At 45.6% G+C, this 22,428-nt stretch overlaps 1 protein-coding gene across 2 annotated transcripts in view; it reads right to left on the bottom strand.

Annotated features, from left to right (window-relative positions):
* LOC144824082 (A-kinase anchor protein 13-like) overlaps positions 1–22,428 on the bottom strand; it is a 342,578-nt gene that overhangs the window by 12,360 nt on the left and 307,790 nt on the right. Inside the window, exon 6 of one of the 2 annotated variants that reach the window (XM_078683161.1) lies at positions 12,499–12,682. In XM_078683161.1, the coding sequence (XP_078539287.1) occupies positions 12,499–12,682 (184 nt within the window). Of the gene's footprint in view, positions 1–12,494; positions 12,683–22,428 lie in introns of those variants that run through there. The other variant, XM_078683162.1, reaches the window with a different exon arrangement.

Genomic DNA, 22,428 nt, shown 5'->3' with positions numbered 1-22,428 from the left:
AGGACAAAACTGTGAGCCGATACACCAAGGGTGCATCACCGGTGGCCCTGACTTCCCCGCCGATCCAGCAACGATATTCTCCACAGCAGTAAATCAGTTTCAGTGGACTGATAGACGTCAATGATGCCAAACCTCCCTTGGCTACAGTCGGCAGGTTATGGCCCCCTTTGATATTTCCATACAGGGTACAATTCATTCTGTATTGCTTTACGCAGACGTTATGTTATTATGTTGCTGCTATTACCATCATAACTACTGAGCAGTATTAACATAAAAGCACAAAGACTTTGCAACATTGCTTCAACCCGGCCACGCACGTACATCAATCTGTGGATTTTTGGCTAGTCCTTGATAAATTCATCACACTGCTGGCAACACCATCGTGCTTGTTTAACAGAATCTACAAAAAAAAAGGTATTTATCTACCCCACACGATTATTTACACTTTGAGAAAAAGCCTCCTTTGTACAAAATTGCTGGGGCCATAAAACTGTAGCAATAAATCCCCTCCTGGACCTCCGATACCCACGAGGCTCCTCAGCTTAACTCCCACACACAAGACCACCAAAATAGAGATAAGACTCCCTTCCAACAAGCTAAGAACTGGGATTGCTCAAATAGAAACTGAAACCGCCCTTCCCTGGTCTTAAAGCAATAACAACTAACAGAGGACTATCATCTCTATCTCCCCTATTTGGCGGCCATTTTAGACTGGTCTCTCTCTTTCTTCGGCGGCCATCACGGACTAGTCATTCAGATTTCCTGACCAAACCTTAGAAACTAGCCTTTCAGAATAATCTCAACTACAGAACACCTACATAGCTCTGTATCTAAACACTGTGATTAAGTATCTGCCTATTATTGCAGTATTGTATGCCTACTTGTATTTTATACATTTGTTGTACTTCTACCTGTATGCTTTGCATTTTGTACCCTGCACACATGTACCCTGCACACGTCACCATTTTCTTTCAACTGTATTGCACCGATCGCTACTTCACATATGTGTGATTAAGTGTCTGCCTTTTATTGCAGTATTGTACTCCTACCTGTAGTTTGTACAGTTTGTATACCCTATACCTATGTCACTCCTTCCTCACCTGTAGTGCACTGATCGCTACCTCATATTTATCACCCAGCTCACTGCTATCCCTATTATGCACTGATCGCTACCTCATATATTTTGCTCAGTCTTGTAAGCTGCACTCTTCCACTTTGACTACTGGATTACACCAATGCTACCTCCTACATTCTGGTTATTTTTGGTTAATCACTAGTGTCTCTTGGCCTCCATTTAAGGGGCTGCCACTGCATATACCTCGTAAAACTTTTGTAAGCTGCATCCACTCACCGCTATTTTTGGACTACAACGATTGCTACCTGTTTTATTTTGGTTACCTTTGGCCATTCACTATTCTCACCTATGTGCTAAGTAACTGTACATCTGTATTATTACCGCTCGCCCTCCCATACCCACCTCTACAGCCATTCCAACATGGATCTCATCGGCAAGCACACATATAGAATAAATTACCCATCCACACTCACCAAAAAAGCAGCTAAACGCTTTAAACACAACTTCCTGCGGTCCCACCCTGAAACACCCTTTGCCGACACCTACTTCTCACCGGTCAATGGATCCCTGAACATCGATATCATCTTCCACACCTCACGCAGAGCACAATGGAGAAAAGCGTTCCTCACCCTACTCACCGTCTCCACCACCAGGAAAACGGCTCATGGCCTAACCCTCTCCATCACTCCATCCCAACTCTTCCCTGGCAGAACCACCATTACTATCTACAATAACGGGATTATCCTAATTCAATCTACAGATAAGAACTTGGAACTACTAGACAACCTTTTCCCCAAGTTCAAAGAGCACCTTTCAAAGCCCAGGACCTCCACCCATATCTCCTCCTGCACTATCACTCCTGACATCTCAGCCCTCACCCACAACACCTCTAACCTAGCTCAATATCAGAACAACACACACCCCACCTCTACCTCCAACACCTTAGGCGATCACCTACCTACAGCTACCACCACACATCCCTCAATCACAGTCACAATTCTCTCCCCCTCACACACTAATCGCCCCCTAACCTCAACACTTGGACCCCCACACATACCACTCCCACCACTCTCTCCCCTGACACCACAGCTCCCACCCACAATACCGCTAACCCAGATCAGCACCAGTACGACACGCATAATGACAATTCCCACCCTCTGTCCCTCCCTACTCTCAGTCCCCACTACCACCCGCTAATTAACCACACAGAGCACACCACATCTACTATTATAACTCCCCCTCCCCACGACAGGACTATCTCCAACACCATCTCCCCCCCTCCCCCCACTCTCAGCCCTCACTACCCCTCAGGCTCCCCCATCACCACCAACATACACTCCACCTCCAACCCGCTCATCCCGCCTGCCACCAAAGCCCTCCTCTTCGCCACCAACATCCCCCGTACCCTCTTTCCTCCCCAACACCAACCCATACGCCGGCACCACGGAGCCCTGCATGAACACCAATACACCCCCCCACCCGCATGCTAATGCACAGGTCAGCCACCCACCCATGACTTCCTCCCCCAGCACTAACACTTATCCCACGCTGGACAAGATTATGTCCTCCCTCCTCCAGCTCAAAGAAGACTTTCACACCATCAAAGAAGACTTTCACACCATCAAAGAGCTACTCATCACACCCCCCAGACACTCCCCAGTCACCAACACCCCCCCTCTCAACTGGCTCTCCACCTGTCCCGAAGACGCTCCCAAGCTACACCCTTCGCACAGGACCGCGATCCATGCCCACAATCGCAACAACCGCACCCGCCGCCCACATTGGAAGGCGATCCCTGCCGACAATCGTAACAACCACCCCCGTCGCACATGCACCCCTCTGTCGGATCTCGACATTCTCACCCTCCTCCGCTCCTACGACCCAGCTCCCCTAAACGACACAACCGCCACGCACTTCCCCATTCCCACGATACACTCAAAATTCCGTAGACCCCACCCACTAAACAACAGAATCTCTGTCCTGAATAACCTTAGAGAAGTCCCCCTCTCTCTAGTACCCTCTACCTCCCCTGACACACCCCGTCTCAAATGCACACTCCTCAACTGTAGATCGGCTTCTAGACACTCCTCCGCCATCGCCGATCTCATCCTATCATTGGACCTTGACCTAATCATCTTGACTGAAACCTGGCTAACTGAATCTTCTACACCTATAAAGGACATCCTGGTTCCCCCCAACTACCACATCATTAGGCTTGACAGGTCTGGCAAGATAGGTGGTGGAATTGCATGCATATACAGGAACAACCTCTCTGTTCTGAAGGTCTCCGCACCTTCCCTACCCTCCTCAACGTCATGCGAATACATTTGCCTTGATATTATCAGTGAAGGCAAACCGATATGCTCTCTTCACGGCATTTACCACCCACCCAGAGACAACCTCACCTTCGCCCAACAAATCATGGACATGTTATGTTATGTTATGTTATTTTGTCTTTTGTATAGCGCAACGGCTACTCAAAAAGAGTGTCCCGGCGCTTTAGGTAAGGAAAGCTGCTTCACCATAACACAACACAATTAAAATGAAAAAACAAGCCAAATACGGTAAGAAGGGCTACTGAGAGGCCTACTGCATAAACAGCCAGGTTTTAAGACCTCTCCTAAAGGCAAGAAGACTGGTGGCCCACCGGAGTGAGAGCGGAAGCGAATTCCACATCTGTGGAGCCAGCAAACCGAAGGAGCGGCCGCCCAGGCGCGCTCTCTTCACTCGCGGAACAGCCGCCAGGAATAAAGATTCTGACCTCAACGAGCGAGCCGGCTGGTAGAAGGTCAGTCTGTTTTGGAGGTATTTTGCTCCCACCGCATGGAGAGCCTTATAGGCCAAAGTCATTGCCTTAAAGGCGATCCGTTTGCGGATGGGTAGCCGATGCAGCGTCAGCAATAGACCAGAGGCGCTGGCACGTCTATTTAGACCGAAGATGGCCCGGGCCGCCGCGTTCTGCGCGACTTGAAGCCGCTGCAGCAGGTACTCTGGTAGGCCCAGGTAAAGAACGTTAGCGTAATCCAACCTGGACCCGACCAGAGCCTGCACGGTCAGCTTCCTGTGTTCCTCAGACAGCAGAGGTAGAAACCTCCGCAGCATCTTTAGCAGGCCGAAGCAGGTGCCAGTCACCCCCAGGATCTGGGCTTTCATCGTTAGCCCCTTGTCCATCTTGACCCCCAAGTTCTTAGCCATTGGGGAAGAACAAGACGGGGGGAACATATCGATGGGCCACCAGGCCTGCCAGATTGGCTCCGTGTCGCACCCAAAGAAGAGTACCTCGGACTTATCGGAATTGCACTTGAGGCTGTTCAGTTGGAACCATTTAAAAACAGCCCCAAGGCAATTCCGGATACTCTCCCCATCAAAGTCTCCACCTCTCTCGCAGGAGAAGAGGAGCTGGGTGTCATCGGCATAGGATACGATCCGGGCACCGAACGACTCCGCCAACGCCGCCAGAGGGGTCATGAAGATGTTAAAGAGGGTCGGGCTCAATATAGAGCCCTGCGGGACCCCAACTCCCAGAGGCGGCATCACAGCGGTGTCTGAAGATGCCCAGACCGTTTGCCGGCGGCCAGCTAGAAAGGAGGAAAACCAGCTGAGCACCGTCCCCCGAAGGCCGATCTCATAGAGTCTTGCGAGAAGGCCATCATGGGGGACGGTGTCAAAGGCCGCCGACAGATCCAACAACACCAGCATGACTTTGGCCCGGTATCCAACACCCCTTTGATGGTTTCCGAAACCTCGAGGAGCGCGGTCTCGGTGCTAAGGTTTGAGCGGAAGCCGGACTGGGTGGCATGCAGGATCTCGTGAGTCTCCAAGAAATTGGAGAGCACCGTCTGGACGTGCTTCTCCAAACTTTTTGCGAGAGCCGGCAGCAGAGAGATGGGCCTGTAGTTGACTGGGGCCTTCGGATCGAGACCCGGCTTTTTAAGCAGCAGGATAACCATTGCCTGCTTCCAGGCCGACGGGACCACTCCCTGGCTCAATGAGCGATTCAGAAGAGGGTTCGCCAATGGATTGATCACTTCCGCGAACTTACCCAGAAATTTAGCTGGGCAAGGGTCCAATGGCGAGCCCGATTTCAAATTGCCCATAAGCACTAAGGAGGCAGAGGCTGCCAAAGATGGAAACACAGCCAACGTAGCGCCTTGCGAGGCCGGAGGGAACATATCAGCCTCAGGTTTAAACGGCCCTGCAGGTGCTCCAGGTGGAAAAGAGTCCTGTATGAGTTTAATCTTGCTTGTAAAAAAACAAGCAAGATCCGCCGCCCAGGAATCTGAGGGCACCGCTTCGGATGTGATGGACCGAGGGGAGATGAACTCTCTCACTATAGTAAAAATCTCCCTGCAGGAGTTGGAGGCCGCTTCTATCCTCCCTGCCAGGTAGGCTTTTTTCCCAAGGCGAATGTCCCGGTGATAGGCCTTAACCGCCGCCTTGTAGGTCAGCCTGTCCACATTCTCATAGTGTGCCCGCCAGGCCCTTTCGGCTACCTTGCACTGCTGCCGCATAGCCCACAGTGCAGTGGTAAACCAGGGGGCCGATACCCGTTTCGATGTCAAGCGGGGGGGCAGCACCGGGGCTAGATCGTTAAGCCTATCGGAGAGCCAAGCTTGCAGGGACTCCAGATCTTTCTCCAGATCGCCTGAGAGAAGACAGGGATGATCAAGAGCGGCCTGAGCCAACAACTCAGGAGTCACTCTATTAAATGCTCTAAACACTCGACCCCGCTGCTGTGGGACAGAGATGGACAGCCCGGCCGTGCCTCTGATCGCAAATTTGGCAAGCCGATGATCAGACCACAGTACCGGGAGAATCTCTTTCACCACAAGAGCGGATGTAGAGAAAACCTGGTCGAGAGTGTGCCCCTTAACATGCGTAGGCCCCTGCAGATAAGGGATAAGGCCCAGCGGGGTCATAGCCTCAACTAGCTTAATAGCGGCCGGGTCGGACGGATCATCCATCCGAAAGTTGAAATCCCCAGCTACTATGCAATGTTCTGCTTTCAGGGCCAGTCCCAGCAAAACCGAATCGAGGTCTTCAAAAAACAAACCAGGCGGGCCAGGGGGACGATATACTAGTAATCCCTTTACTGATTGGTGCGGAGCGAGAGAGATCGAAAAAGCGAGAGACTCGGAGCCGCGGATGTCCTCCGCAGGCAAGATGGTACATGCCGTGCCCTTCTTCACCATCAGTGCCACCCCTCCGCCTCTTCCCTTAGCTCTGTCCTTCCTGAAGATGTTATAATCCGGCGGAATTGCCATAGCAATGTCCGGATTAGAGGAATCTCCCCACCAGGTCTCAGTCAACATAAGACAAAGTGGCTTCTCTGTATCGAGAAGCTCAAAGATGTCTTGCGCATGCCTGCACGCAGATCTAGTGTTTAACAGCATGCAGGAATACTCAGCGCCAACGACATGATTTCATCTAACGCCGGACGACAGCTCACCCAAATATACCTTGGTGACTTCAACCTTCACTGGAACGATCTTAATGATGCGGTGGTAAATAATCTCAAAAATTTCCTCAAAGCCCTGGACCTCACACAAGTATGCAACAGCCCGACCCATGAGAAAGGTTCTATCCTCGACCTCATTATCGCCAAAGAGGACGCTATTCAACTTGAATCTATCCAACCATGTGACTGGTCAGACCATCATATTGTCACATTCTTCATCAATGAAAAAATCAAACCCAACACGAATCAATCCTCCAGACCTAAAATATGGAAAAGAGACCTGAAAAAACTCAACCCAGACTCCCTACCCCCGAACAGCCGCGACCTACTGCTCCCTCCTACGGGCGCTACAGATGTCCAATCCTTGACTGATCACTATCTCAATGCGATGACGTCAATAATTAATGAGGCTGCTCCCATGCAACTAAAAAGAGTCTCCGCTAAAATATCCAATCCGTGGTACGACGGGAGTCTCAATGAAGATAGACGAGCCATGCGAATGGCAGAGCGCACTTGGAGAACAGCTCCATCGGCACTGCACCTGAAAAGACTGAAGAAAAAGAGAAACGTCTACTTCAGGAAAATAAAGCGCTCAAAAGCAAACTTCTTCAGCCTCCAGCTCGACCAAGCAAAAAACCGACCAAGAAAACTGTTTGAGCTAATCAGAACACAAGCCAAGGAACAACCCCAACCCATCAGCTCTTTTGACAAAGCGCCCTCCTGTGAAGACTTCGCCGCTTTCTTTACACAAAAAACTGACAACATAAAGAGTGATCTCAGCATTGACGCAAGCCTCTACAACACTCCCAACTGCATAACACCCACTGAACTAAAAAACAATGCTACATGGTCATCCTTTGACACCTACTCTGAAGAAGAAAGAGGCAAACTGCTCAGCACCTTGAAACCGTCCAATCACCTCACGGATCCCCTCCCTGCCAACGCTGTCAAAGACTTCACCCCATGGCTCCTCCCACTGTGGACTAAAATTATCAACAGCTCGCTACAACAAGGATCCATCCCTGATTCCCTCAAAGTCGGACAAGTCACACCTTTACTAAAGAAACCTACCGCCGACCTAAACAACTACCGTCCCATTATCAATAGTCCCACTCTCGCCAAACTATTGGAAAAATGTGCACAACTGCAGCTGACTAAACACATCGATCAGTTTGATCTCCTCAACGCTCATCAATCAGGCTTCCGAGCAGGACACAGTACTGAAAGTGCTATGACCCACATAATTGATGACGTGCTACAAATGCTAGACCAAAATGATACCTGCCTCCTCATCCTTCTTGATCTCTCATCAGCATTCGACACCGTTAAACATGAGAACTTACTCGAACTTTTGAACACAAGAATGGGTCTATCTGGTACTGTTCTCAAGTGGTTCACCTCCTTCTTACACAACAGGTCGCAGAAATTCAAGAGTAACAACCTAATGTCCTCGCCAATACCTGTTACGTTAGGTGTCCCTCAAGGATCCTCCCTTTCACCAACTTTGTTCAACCTAGTTATGGAACCCCTCACCACCTTGCTACAAGCATCCAATGTACTTTTTCACATGTACGCAGATGACACCCAATTATATCTCAAACTACAATCTCCAATGACATCTTACTCCTGAACTCAACAATCAAAAGCACCCAATCCTGGCTTGCCAATAATCATCTCAAACTTAATGCCCTGAAAACAGAGTTCCTTCTGATCTCACCTCCCGCGAAGATCTCTACCACCCAAACGTGGCTTAAACAGCTAACTGCACTCAATGTCCTTCCCACCATCGTGGACTCAGCAAAATCTCTGGGCATAACTCTCGACTCCAATCTCAACATGCAGCATCATATCAGCAAGGCTACTAAGGGTGCGAACTTCCAAATCAATACACTGAGGAAACTGAAACCCTTCCTACCAGCCAAAGACTTCCAAACTGCGGTACAAGCACTAGTAATCCCGCGAATTGAATACGGCAGCATCGCCCTCTGCGGTCTCCCATTAACCACTACTGCACCCCTAAGAGCCTCTCTAAATGCTGCAGCAAGACTCATCACTGGGTCAAAAAAACACTCTCATATCTCCCCTGACTTGAAAGCCCTGAACTGGCTGCCTTTTGAAGCCAGAATACATCTGAAAATCGCCTGCATGACACACAAGGCTGTACACCTGAGCTCTCCCGGATACCTCACTCAGAAGCTGTCAATCTCTGGTGGCTCTAGATACACTAGAGGCACAAACAATCTGCTGCTAAAACCTCGAAGATTCAGAAAGGAAAAAACGTATAAGCGCTCTTTCTCAGGAATGGCACCCAGGATCTGGAACTCACTCCCTCCTGAAACAAGGCGCATCTCCTCAATCACACTTTTTAAGAAAGAAGTAAAAGCTCTTCTCATGGCCAAATACACTTGAGCGTTCAACTTGAATCTATAAAGTATCGGCACCGATCTATTTTACCCAGCTCGATCCCGATGACTTTGTGTTTTTCCTGTATTATTCTGCTAGATCCCTACGAATATGTGTTTTACCTTTATTGTTGTTTCACCTACTATTATGACTAATTACTTGCATTATTGATTCACCTGTACTATTATGTTCCCTCACGTATTCATTCGCTTGTTTGGTATTCCCTGCTCTGTAAAGCGCTCCGATATCTGCAAAGATCTTGTTCGCGCTATATAAAACTTTCAAAATAAATAAAAATAAATAAATGTTTCCGGGACTTAAATGAGGACATGCTTGTAGTGGGGGACGTATTTACACAGTTCGGGGAACTATCGGGGTGCACCTTAATGCTTCCAAGTCCATCGCATATTCTTTCAATAATACGTATGATACCCCAATTTTGGGATTTGGTCCATTGCAATTTAGAGTAGAGTCAGTGGCCTTTAAATACCTAAGGATTTACATATACAGAACCACTGCCTACACAATAGCTGGAAAGGTAGTACGTACCATCAATTCTCTTCGGTCCTAAGTCTCCTTCTGGAATACTTTACCGTTCACAGTAGCGGCCGTCTTGCTGTGTCCAAAATGGTTATTTTGCCCTGGCTCCTTTATCAATATGTAAATCTTCCGGTTATCCTTCCAGCATGGATATATCAAACACTAGACACCCTATTACCTCATTACTTTGGGGTTTCGAACAGACACAGATTGGCATTAGCCAAGATGCGGCTTCCCAGCAGTGCAGGAGGGATGGGAGGATCGATTTTAAAGTATACTGCATAGTTGGACAACTGCAATGGCTGGCATATTGGCTAGCAGGCCAAAATGTATTTGAGATAGAGTATTCTCTGGACCAACTTAGACGTGGTACTCTACAGACATTGCTGTGCCCCAGAGCAGACAAATTGCAGAACCCTCCCTTTGTTTTACACATAGCCCTCCAATATTGGAAACAGGTGCATACATATTCTAAAATATCCTTTCCATATGCCCCGAATATCCCACTCTGTCGCTTACCCACAATGTGTGGCATAATACAAACGACACAAATTAGAGCTTGGACACAGCTAGGGGTGGAGACAGTTGGGAGATTTGTTTTCACAACGGCAACCTGATGCCACATGAAGAGTTTGTACGCACCAATGCAGTACACGACATTCTTTTCCTCACCCACAATGCGATTACACCCTATAAACGCAAACACTGGCTGGTGGACCAAAGAGAACCTCCCACCTTCCATCTGATGAAATCCCTTCACATAATGGGACATGGCCGTCACCTTGTTCGGTGGTTGTATCGTGGGCTGAGGGAACACCTGAATGTCACGTTGGGACCACTAAAAAAAAAAATGGGAAACAGTATTGTCACAAGATTTAGAAGAAAGGGAATGGACCCTAATGTTAGAACATCCTAGAAAGGTATCTCGTAATTGCTGATTGAAAGTAATAAAATGATTTGTTTTGCATAGAGCCTACCTCACCCCGAAAACGCTTCACAAAATGTATACTACCGCCTACCCGAACTGCCCCAGATGCCCTGCTCCAGACGCAGATTTCATACATATGTTGTGGTCCTGCCCGGCGTGACATGGGTTTTGGAGTGAGATCATACAGAATCTGTCCGTCTTAACGCAACGCACGTCCTGGGACACTGTAGAGGCATGACTGTTGGGCCTTTTCCCACTCCTCAAAAAATCAAAGCTGTTGCGCCGCTTAACGGGCTTAGTCCAGATGATTGTAAAAAGGCTGATTACACAGCGCTGGAAATTCCGCACGCCACCATGTGCGGGTAAATGGAGATAAGAAGTCATCTGTTGGGCGACAGCAGAAAGGGAGGCGATACAGCTGGAATAATATAGGGGATTACGAAAGCGTCCAATATCCTTAGAATGGGCACAATTGATAGAACCTTTTTAAAACGGATATGGAGGAGGTCTCGGGGGACTTACAACCCCCACCAACAAATAGTGGAGTGGATAATTGATACCCCCTCACATAGTGACTAAGTTGATCGCAAATGTCCTCAATATGGATAGCTGATTCCCTACCTTTTTTCTCTTTTTTGCTCCTCGCATTGCTCTTCTCCCCCCCCCCCTTTCCTCCCTACCACAATCGATAGTACTTATCACCTCGCACCTTTACGGGGATAAAATGTAGTACCCACACAGGAGCACTTGTTTTGTTTTGTTATGGGTTGGGGTTACGTGGCTGGGATAGGGTAGTGGAGTTGCATTGGGTTTTAGTCGATACATACCTTGGTCATGTAATCTAAGCTGTATTTTTATAACGAGAATATATGGGAATTTGTTCCTGGTGGAATAGAGTGACTCTGCACACTGACAGTTGAATATCCTGTGTAACAAGTTTAAGACATGATACGTATATAATGTGAGGCTTGTATTAATGAAAACTCAATATGTATGAAGTAATATTCAACAATGTAATGATGCACCTGTAAAACCCAATAATGTCTGTTAAAAAAAATCTAGCTTGAAACTGCTCCGTTACTCACTTTCTGGGAAACTGTCCATTCTGTATTATCTTGCATGACAGAGCAAACATTTACTCCCAACCCACTATTGGCCCTCCTTGGATATGTAAAACCATTACCTGTGGGCATCACATTTCACATCTTATGCACTGTTGCTAGCCAAATGATAGGTAGCCTTCCATTGGGGAAGCAGCATATATCCTACTTAAGCAGGTTGGTTGCATGATCTGTCCTATTGTGATACTAATAGTGAAATTTATGCCACACTGCAACCCCCGACTTTGCATCCAAGGGACATATGGCAGCTGCTCAAAAACTATCTATTGAGGCTGACTCCCAATACGGACGATGACCGGGAAAGAGACATTACATGTTCATGACCACAAGGGAGCGTTTTTCTTTTTATTCTTCAATTTTCTTTTTATATTTGTTGAATCCTCTATTCTCCACTGACTGGTCTTCTGCTGCTATCTAATCTACTCCAGGTTCTTTTCCTATACACTTGCCCGACATTCTCCTTCCAAACTCCATTTTCTGCCACTCAACTTTCTCTTTCTTACCATTTCAACCCTGGTCCACTTTTTTTCTTTTCTTTACATTTTTTGTGATAGGCTTCCAATTGTCATGTTTGCACAATTGTATTTTAATCTGCAGCTTCTGTGTTCTTTTTGTTTCTCTTACAAAATGCTTTAAAGCTTACACAATAAAATATTGTTCAATGTAGTCAATGATTTATTAACTATCACTCCAATAGTAACATTTTTATTTTTATTTATTATGTATTATAAATTAATAGAAATTATGTATAAAATTACTTTGTTTTTTCCCAAAAATAAAAAGTTACATTTACTTTAAATTGTAATACATAATGCATAAAGTGATATGCACTGACTTGAATGCTTAGGCGGAGTCCTTTTGATGGCGAATGAGACTCAAGAGTGCAAAATCATAAAATAGTCTGGCCTTAATTTATTACAAATTGTTAAGAGCTGCAATTTACAACATACAATTTTAAAACATAGGCTCTTACTCTGTCAAAAGCTGATATAGTTTCTGAAACCCTCTCTCCAGGGCAAGGCTTACAGGGGTAGCTCCTTCGTTGTTATGTACGCTGAGAGACTCTCGTCCTCCTGGATGCTGTAACAGAAACCACGCCAGTCCCAAAAGATCTAACCTCACAGCAAAATGCATCAACGTCTCCCGAGGGACATCCTCTGCAAAGAGAGAGTAAGTTATGGTAAGGCAAGTTATGAGTGCAGGTCATGCTGTCAATTCATTGTAAAATTATTTGTCATCATCATAAACATCTTTATTCGGCTGTAACCAGCCATAAAAGAACACATAATTTCACAATAATAAAAACACAATACAAGGATCCAATATAAATGCCATGAACGAGGAAACTACAAGCGTAGCACGCATCAGCAACACACTTATTAAGTAGATTTAAAAAATAATCACTGTGGGAAAAATTTATAAAATAATCACTGTGGGAAAAATTTATAAAATAAAAAGTCATTTTCCAATGATATTTCGTGTCCTAACTGCAGAAGAAATATATTTAAAAACCATTAAACAGGTAAACTCATCATATAAAAGCTGAAGATGACAGGGCAGCCTGACATTTTCTAATATCTAGAAATGTTAACGATGGTTTTAAAAAGGCGCGTCTTTCATTAGGGTACAGATTACAAAAGAACATAAAGTGCAATGTGCTCTGTGCTGATTCACAGGGGCATAAATCCAAATCGGCATCAGAATATACATCTTGTGGATATGAGACCAACAGATGGGAGATTCCAAACCTGAACCTAATGAGATAATACAATTTGGCGTGGCTAAGGTGAAGGGATCAATAAAACTCCATACCTGGAGAACAGACTAGAAGTAAATGGTCTACAACCCTTTTCTTCGTTGTTTCCTGTCTGTCTGTCTCAGAAAATATGATTAAGTTAAAAAATCCCTTCTCAGCTTTGCCCCTGATGTTTTGGTAATATTCCCGGGGTTCTCAAAACAATCCAACAATACCAGAGTTTCCGGTTGTGCCTTGACATAAGAGATCGATGGGATTTTGCTCACCCATTCCAATTCTAAGCAGTCTGTAATGATGGCGCAATTTAAAACTGCTGCTTCCTTCACCCAAATGTTATGCCACAACAACAAAAAAGCCAAGTGTATACGAAAGGACAGAGGAATCAACCCGAGCTCGCTATGACAAATAGTAGCAGCGGTGGATCTAGGGACACTCCACAATCATTTCAAAAACCTATTCTCAGCTCCCTGCAGCCTAGTTTTTTTTGTAAACCTGAAAATTGCCTCCAAGCTTTAATTAAAACCCCTAATCCTTGCCTCTAACAGGTGGGACCAGGTAGTTTTTATTCAAAAAGAATTCCCAAGTAGGGAAAAAGTGGGCACATAAAGCAATTTCTCGTTATTTATAAAACATGTCTAACATTGCAGGGATTTTACCCACCACCATGATGTGAGATTTAGCTATGTTTGTCTTCAGGCCAAAGTCATCCATAACATTATTAAAACTAGTTAAAAGCTTCTACAACCCCAATCCAGTTCTAGACATTAAGACACAGTCGTCTGCATGTAATAACGCTGGTAACAACCTGCCACCTATTTGGGGAACATCCACGTTCCCAGTTTTAATGTGGCTCTCTAGGACGTTTATATACAGACAGAATAAAAATGGAGCGTGCACGCAACCCTGTCGTACGCCGCGGTTCATCTTAATTGGAGCTGAAAGTTCCCCGTCTGCTCCATAACGTACCCTCCATGTGACATCCCGATGAATTGCTGCTAGGAAGTGCACAATGGGTGGTTCAATGCCCATTTGCAACATCTTCTCCTAGAGCCTCCCTCTCTGCACCCAATCAAAGGCGGACGTCAAGTCCATGAACCCTAGATAAAGGGATCCAGGCTTGGCTATGGTGTATTTACCTATGACTAGGTGCAGGTTGACAGTATATCAAACAAGGGGACCCAATTAAGTAGCTTTGGACCTCGGGTAATTATTTCAGAGAACATAGATCCTTAGCCTAACAATTGATAGTGAAAGAATTTTCATATAGACCTAAATAAGTACTATAGGTAGTTTTCCAATGCCCAGCCGGACAATGGAATTTGTATTAGAACAATGCAAAAGATTAAACAAGAATAAGAGCACTAAAAAATTGAAACAAGGGCACAATCCTGTACCAAGCGTGAAAGAAAGAACATAAAGAAAATAAGAAGAAAACAGAGTATCAGGCAATAACTTTGGAGCGAGTGGTGGCTTACATTACAGAACAAACTTCAGTAAGCACAAACCAGCAGTAGCCACAATACAATTACACAATGGATAGATTGCGGTACTGTTTGAAAAGTCGACGTTTCGATCCCTAGCTCCTAATATAATGGGATCATCTTCAGGACTAAAGATACAATTGCCTGATTTGAATTTGTAGCCTTCAGGGGGCTCGTTGGTAGATTGACCAAAATTGTGGAGAATGGGACCAGTGCCCGATGGTAGTACATCCTTAAAGGAGCAATGTAGATCGTGGTCTCTGATGACCAATTATGATCCGGGTGCCCAGCCGGGCACATTGTCCGTTAAGCCGGTGGATAGTTAAGTACAACCGCAGGCAATGGCGGCTGGGTTCTGAGGAGCTCAATAGAGTTTCGTGAAGGAGGTGTCAAGGTGGTCCGTTCCTTCAAGCGTATTACGTATCTCAGGCATGATTGCCGTGTCAATCTTTTAGGCTAAGGACCTATGTTCTCTGAAATAGGTGCAGGTTGAGGCACTGTTCGACGGTGCCCAAGCCTCTCCTGAAACCATATTGGATGTCAGAAAATGTTCCAGTTTCCAATACCCAGTCCTCCAGCCTTTCTAAAATAACTCCACCCATAATTTGACAGGTACAGTCAATTAGGGATATTGGACGGTAGCATTTGGGATCCGCCCTATCACCCTTTTTAAAGATGGGAACTATTATCACGGATCTCCAAGAATCAGGGGGACCTAGCACCGCATAGGAACTCAATATGTTTGTGAGCAGTGGGAGCCACAGGGGAGTGTTAGCTAAAAACAAATCCGCGGGGACACCGTCAGGGCCTGAGGCCTTATTCCTTACAGCCTGTGTTAAGGCCCTGTTCACTTCATCTAATGCTAGAAATGTCAGGGTTGAGGCCACATAGTTAAAATTGCTGGAGAAATCTAGATCACTACCAGTTTTCTAAAGATTTGAAAAATGGTTGACCCAGGTCTCAGGCATGATTGCTGTGTCAATCTTTCGGTTTTCGTTCCCATTAAATTATATCTGGTTGACGGTTTGCCAGAACAGTTTGGAGTCCCTAATTTGGCAGGCTACATTGAGTTGTTCCCAAGCCTCATGTCTAATCCCTAGTTTGCGTTTTTCTATCGCCTGCTTGTATTCAAGGCGTGACTTCTTTACATCGGGAATATTTCGGGGTGTTGATTGCAATGCCTTAATTAGTTTATTATGAAAAAACGTGCAATCGCTATCAAACCACCTCTTTGTGCTTGACTTTATTTTTTTTGGTCAATATGACATTTATTGTCTCTTTTATTGACTCAAATGATGTCACCATAGCTGGAGGATTTATGGTGTCTTCCAGGCAAACTAAAACTTGGGTCAAATTAGTCGTTATAATTTTGGATAGAACTAAGTCGGGATTAATGGTAGACCACTTTCGAAGCAGCTCCTTGTTTTTAACATAAGATAATGGACCTGATCTAACTATGGTAGTTTGTTCATAGGATTGTGAGGTCAATTCTAACGACATAGGGTAGTGATCACTGTAACACATTTTATGAATTTTAAAAGTCAGGGAATAAGGTTTAAAAAACCCTGAAAAAGCAATAAAATCAATTAGGGAGCCTTATCCTCTCCCTATACAGAGCTTGATTTGTAACATATTAAGTGCAGGTGTTCAATTTATTTTTTAGGAAGCGACACCCACTTCCCCCGGCTCCACCTACTTTCTCCACTGACTGACGAAGTACAACACTTTCCCAACTAGAGAAAACTAACCGTGTCGAACAGTATAGTGACAGACATCATGGACTCGCTCTTTCAGAGCTGGTATTAGCACAGGTGGTGTCCAATGCAACAAACGTTTTGGTGCCCGCCCCACTCCTTTAATGACCTCCTTCTCCAAGCATTCCCTTACTACCACTCTCCAACTGTGCCCCTTATCTCTCCAAAGTTCCTCTCTCACAAACATTTCATTTGTTATTATAGTGCTCCTCATACCAGTGGAGGTTGTCAGAGCATTTTATACCACAGACACATTGAACAGAGACAATGAATCACCCTAGGAAATGTTAAATAAACAATGAGGATTACAAGGTGTAGGATCACATCATCCATACTGGTAGGCCTTATATTGTAAAAGTGGTCTGGAAAAGCACTCGGGATTTAAAATCTGCCACAGTAATTTGGGTTGTTTTTACTAATAAGATGCATTTCTACCCAAACTAACTAACAAAAGTTATTAGGCCACTGTGTGGATTACAATTGTAATTATGAATTGCAAGTAACCAAAGGGTATCTGTGTCAAAAGCACTAACCCCCTAAACTATTCACATAAAATACAGTTTTGTCATATGCAAAATACACATTCTTTGCAGCATACATGTTACCCCATGTGCTGCTGGTGAGTTAAAACTTGCACTAAACAAAACTCTGATCCCTCTGCAGCAGGAACATTAATCACCAAGTTATCTTTGACTTACCAAGGAGTCATTGACAGTGGTGGGTATATAATGCCTGCTGCCTCGGGATGGTCGATGTAGCTGTAGTCTGTGGAGTCACTGACCGTGACTGGCATAGCCCCCAGCAACCAATCAAGAGCAGGGGAGGGCAGCACATCAAGAAGGTCACGGATGTTGCCTACTTTAATTTCCCCGGCGGCAGTAGCAATTCCTTGTGGCTCGGGCTGGCTGCACTAGGAATCTGTAATGAAAACATCCTGCTTCAATCAACAGGAGTTGCCGCCTCTTGTAGCAAAACAGAAAGTAGCGCCAAATCCACGTGAGCTGGACCCGGCCTACGCAGAGCACATTCTATCTCCGCCTCCAGGTGAGAATGCACCGGAGCCCACTTGTCCTAGAGGCTGAGGTCGGTCCTCAACAAGGCAGATTTGGTCTTTTATATCCGGTTGCCATTTCGAAAACGATGTGTCAAAGAGACTTCAAATCCCCTGAGGACATCACCTTCACCTGTGTTCTCAGAGGCAGCTAAATCAAACTGATGGATGCACAGCAGCGCTTTTCTTATTTGTGTGCAGGCCGCAGGACGTCATTGCCATGCAATTTGGCTAAATGGAAGTCCCTGACTAACACATTTTAGTGCGGTGATGTGCACACCAGCACTAAAATGCATTAGTGGAATCCCTAATGGATGTTACCTGGCAGGGCCGCCCAATGCCCAGTGAGGGAAAATCCAATAGCCCCGGTGCTATGAAATAAGTGCTTGTGCTGAGCACCGGAAAGCACCGGCACAAATTAAGCACTGCCTATATATGTAACTAGATCCATACTAGCAGAGTTTATGAGATCCATAGTAAGGAATAAGGAAAATTTGGACAAAAGTGAGTTAAAAATATTCCCACAGGGATTGTGATTAAAATGACAACTGCCATCAGTCGCCCCATCCACCAATTGACATGCGGGCTGTTTAGACAAAGGGCAAAGTTTACAGTTAAAATCGCCTCCCAAAAGGACTGCAAAATCTGTTCTCAGATCTTCAATGTGGCTTGACAGGACATTATCCAGCTCTTGGGCAATGCTAACATTTGTCCCATTAAAGTTGTTGTGATACAAATTTACAACAACCAGTGTAAACATTTTCCTAAGAGAAATATTAATAATCTGGAAATGTAGCGAGTCAGTCCTGATCTTTCCTAGCTTGCCATTCGGTGTTGTAGAAACCAAGGTCAGTAATCCTCCCTTGGCATGACCACCTAAGGAAGCATTTGCTGGTGTTTGGATGGAGAATAAAAACGTTATATTTACAATGTCTCTCATCCATGTTTCCTCTAAACATATTATACTATAATTTCGAACAAAATCAGCCCACTCAGTTTCCAACTGAATGTGACTGAAGCATCTTTGTTTTGTGTTTGCTCTTATGAGCAAGTCGTCCAGGTAGGGGTAGACGTGTATTCCCTCCTTTCATAGGTGTTCCACCACAGGGCTAGGCACTTGGTGAAGACACGTGGTGCTGACTTTATTCCGAAATGGTACAAAAGGGGGTGGTGATGGACGGAGCATCTGAACCAATCAAACACTCACACCCAGTCAACAGATCTGGGTTTAATCCATCACCGTTCTTTAGCCCACTCTGCCACCCCAGTTCAGACATGGCCATATGCAAATCAGTCTGACCCTGTGCCTCATGGGAACAGTCCAGCCCAAACTGCCAAGCCATGCCTTCCCTGGACCGAAAACAAGCTTCCGAGGACCGGCTTCTGGCATTTCAGCCGTCTTCAGCCCGGCTTGCTTGAATCCAGTGGCAAAGTGAGCAAGGGACTCACGTCTGAGCATACCCTGCCAACCTATGGCGAACAAAGTGGTACAAAAGGGGGTGGGGAAGGACGGAGCATCTGAACCAATAAAACACTCACATCCTGTCAACAGATCTGGGTTTAATCCATCACCGTTCTTTAAATTAAGTATGTAAGGAGAACTTGGGGATGAAGTTACCAATCGTGTATTTGCTGTCTCCTTCTGCTGAGGAGATCAGCAATTTGATTGTTGACTCCTGGAAGGTGTTCTGCCAGAAGATGAATTTTGTGATGAATTGCCGAGCTCCAGATGGTCAGAGAGGTGTGACAGCTGGAGAGAGAGAGTGTCCCCCTGTTTTTTTATATAGTACATGGCGGGCATGTTGTCCGTGCGGACTAGGACAACCTTGTCTATTAGATAAGACTGAAAAGCTTTGAGTGCTAGAAATACTGCTAGAAGCTCTAGATAGTTGATGTGGAAACATTTGGGATTGTTGTTGTCCCAGAGATGGGACAGAGATGGGACAGAGATGTGGACATGGGCACCCCAACCTGTGAAAGATGTGTCTGCTCTTACCATGACATGTGGAACAAGGTCGATGACAGGCCACCCTTTTGATAAGTTTTGTGAGTTCCACCACTGCACAGAGCAATGAGTGCGGCTGTCTACCAACACTAGATCTGTTAATTGACCCTGTGACTGGTTCCACTGATGTGCTAAGCATTACTATAGAGGATGCATGTGTAGTCTTGCATGAGGCATTATTGCAATGCATGAAGCAATCATTCCTAAAAGTTGCATAAAAGTTTTGGCTGTTAAGGTTTGATTGGCTTCAAACTGTAATAACAAAGCTTTAATATTGCGAATTCTGGCTATTCTAGGAGAGGCTAGAGCTGTGTGAGTATTAAGAGTCGCTCCCAGATAAGATTGTATTTGTTAAGGATATAGATGAGACTTTTGCACGTCCACTGTGAAGCCCAATCGGTGGATTAAGTTTAGCGTGGTCTGAGCGCGCTTTATACATTTTTGGTGTGTGCTGGCTTTGAGGGGCCAGTCGTCTAAGTAGGGGAAGACGTGAATTTGTTGTCTTCGGAGATGAGCTGCCACTACAACTAGACATTTGGTAAACGCTTGCGAGCAATAGTTACTCTAAATGGGAGTACCTTGAACTGATAGTGTTTGCATGCTATCTGAAATCTGAGATATTTGCAATGAGGTGGATGGACAGCAATGTGAAAGTATGCATCTTTTAAATGTAGTGTGGACATAAAATTACTTGTTGTAGAAGTGGAAGCACCTGTTGGTTATTACCATATGGAAGAGTTCTTACACTATGTATAGGTTTAACACTCTGTGATCCAAAAGGGGCCTCAAGGGGGACTAGAAAGTAGAGAGACCACCGCTGATCCTTGGTAATGTAATGGAACTAGTTCTATGGCTCCTTTTTTAAGTGAGATTGCACTTCCTGATTGAGTGTGCCCTGTCGTACCTAGCTAGTAGGCCCTGTGTGTTTGCTATGCGCCACTATTTAGGAGCTTGAGCAGCGACTCGCTTCCCAGAGACACCTATAAGCTTAGATTCCTTGTCTGGGGGACGTGCATTACCAGGTGTTTGTGAATTAGCCCTTTTGCGAGCATTGGACACTACTAGGGAATCGCGAGGTAATTGTCCTCTGATGAACACAGGGTCAGATGGAGAAGGTTTAAGTTTTTTATGAACACTGGGAGTTAAAATATGTGCTTGCACAGGGTCTTTGAAGATGTCATCTGCATGTCTCATCATGCCCTTTAACATAGGGAGTGTTTGACTTGACCTGTGTGTGTACCCAAGGGTTTCAAATAAAAAGACTTCTTCAAAGGACTCTTTGTGTAAGGACCCCCAATGATTCTCTGTAAGTTCACGATAAGCCATTTTATCATCTGGTGGTGATGGTTTTACGGGGTAAAGGTCTGGGTCAGTATCCCCTGGAGGGTCATTGGTGTACTTATTCCATGGATCTACTGGCAAATGAGTGTCTTCTTCATCAGTATCATCCCCTTGAGGCTGTGTATGTGGAGATACTTGAGGTGTTATGTGTAAGAGGCCTTGAATTGGTAACTGTGGAGAATGTGGAGAGGATTGAGAGACAAGATAAGCAGGGTTAGTAGCCATGTACTTTTTTCTATTCAGAGGAATTTTATCAGCAGGGTCCTCTGAAGGAAGCTTGTGTTTGACTGGTGTCTTGGCAGAAATATGTATTGTATCTGGATGGATATAAAGCTTCTTCTGTTTAGGATGCAATTTGGTTTGGGAGGCTCAGAGAGGCTGTCCTTTGAATACGAAGGCGAAATAGTTTTGCTTTTGTGAGCAGAAGGTTTCGGCTTCGAAGCATGTTTTGGTTTCTAAGAGGAGTGTTTCGGCTCCGAACCAGATCTGTCCTTGGAACTGGAGGGTTTCAGATCCGAAGAAGATTTCGGCCAACTCCATGCCCAGCCGGAAGGCTTGACAGTTTGTTTTGCCAAAGGGAGGCGGGGCATCCGAAAAATTGTCTCGGTGTCGACCTTGGCCCAAAGGCAGAGGTGGTGCTATGGCCTTCTGTTTTTTGGAAAAAGTTTTCGGGGGCAAGGGGTCTTCAGTACGCTCGGCACCCTGTCATGGAGGCACGTCTTCGGACTCCAGGTTGATCTTAAGTTCGGAATCAGACTCTGGAACCGAGATGTCCTCCTCTTCTGACGCTAATGCTTTGATGTCTTCATGCTCGGATTCTTCGCCAAAGTTATCCGGAGCGTGTTGAATTCTTTTGTGTTGCATTACTCGTTGTCGAGCCAGACGGTCGCGTAGAGTTTTCTTTGACCGAAACGACTTATAGGCATCGCGGTCTTCTTCCTTGTGCTTCGGTGAGAGGCACAAGTTACAAACTTGATGGAGATGGGTACGAGGGTACTTGGCGTGGCGCAGAGGAGAGAATTGGAATGGAGTTGTTCCATCGGCAGAAGTGTAGACCTACGTGGCTAGGCCCGACGGCCGCCCCGATGTGTCAGACGGAAGATAGAGTGTTTCTTGATCGATAACCGGAGAACAGGGAAACAAGTTCAAGAACAATACAGTCAAGGGTAGAGTGGATTGCGCACCGAGGGGAACCCGAAGAACAGTTTCGAACCAGAGTGCAGCAATACAAGTCCGAACCCAACGGAGGGGAAAAACAATCTAACAATGGAGTCGATGCCTATGCGCACTATCACCGTAAGGAGGCGTTACCTTATCTCGTGACTGGAAAGACTTCTTCGAAGAAAAACAACTTGTAAACATCCAGACCAAACATTAGATGGCAGGAGTATGCAAAGCATGTGTATCTAAAGCACACATGCCTCAAACTGTTGTATTATAAAAGGGTCTGCAGATGGATGTGAGCCCTTATGTAATTCTGTAATGCAGACAGCACAAGAGAACATATAGCAGCGG

Source organism: Lissotriton helveticus, chromosome 3_1 (assembly GCF_964261635.1).
Source record: "Lissotriton helveticus chromosome 3_1, aLisHel1.1, whole genome shotgun sequence".
In the NCBI taxonomy this organism is placed as follows: Eukaryota; Metazoa; Chordata; class Amphibia; order Caudata; family Salamandridae; genus Lissotriton; species Lissotriton helveticus.
Note: the sequence above shows the minus strand (reverse complement) of the source record. Positions and strands in the feature narration are given on the sequence as shown.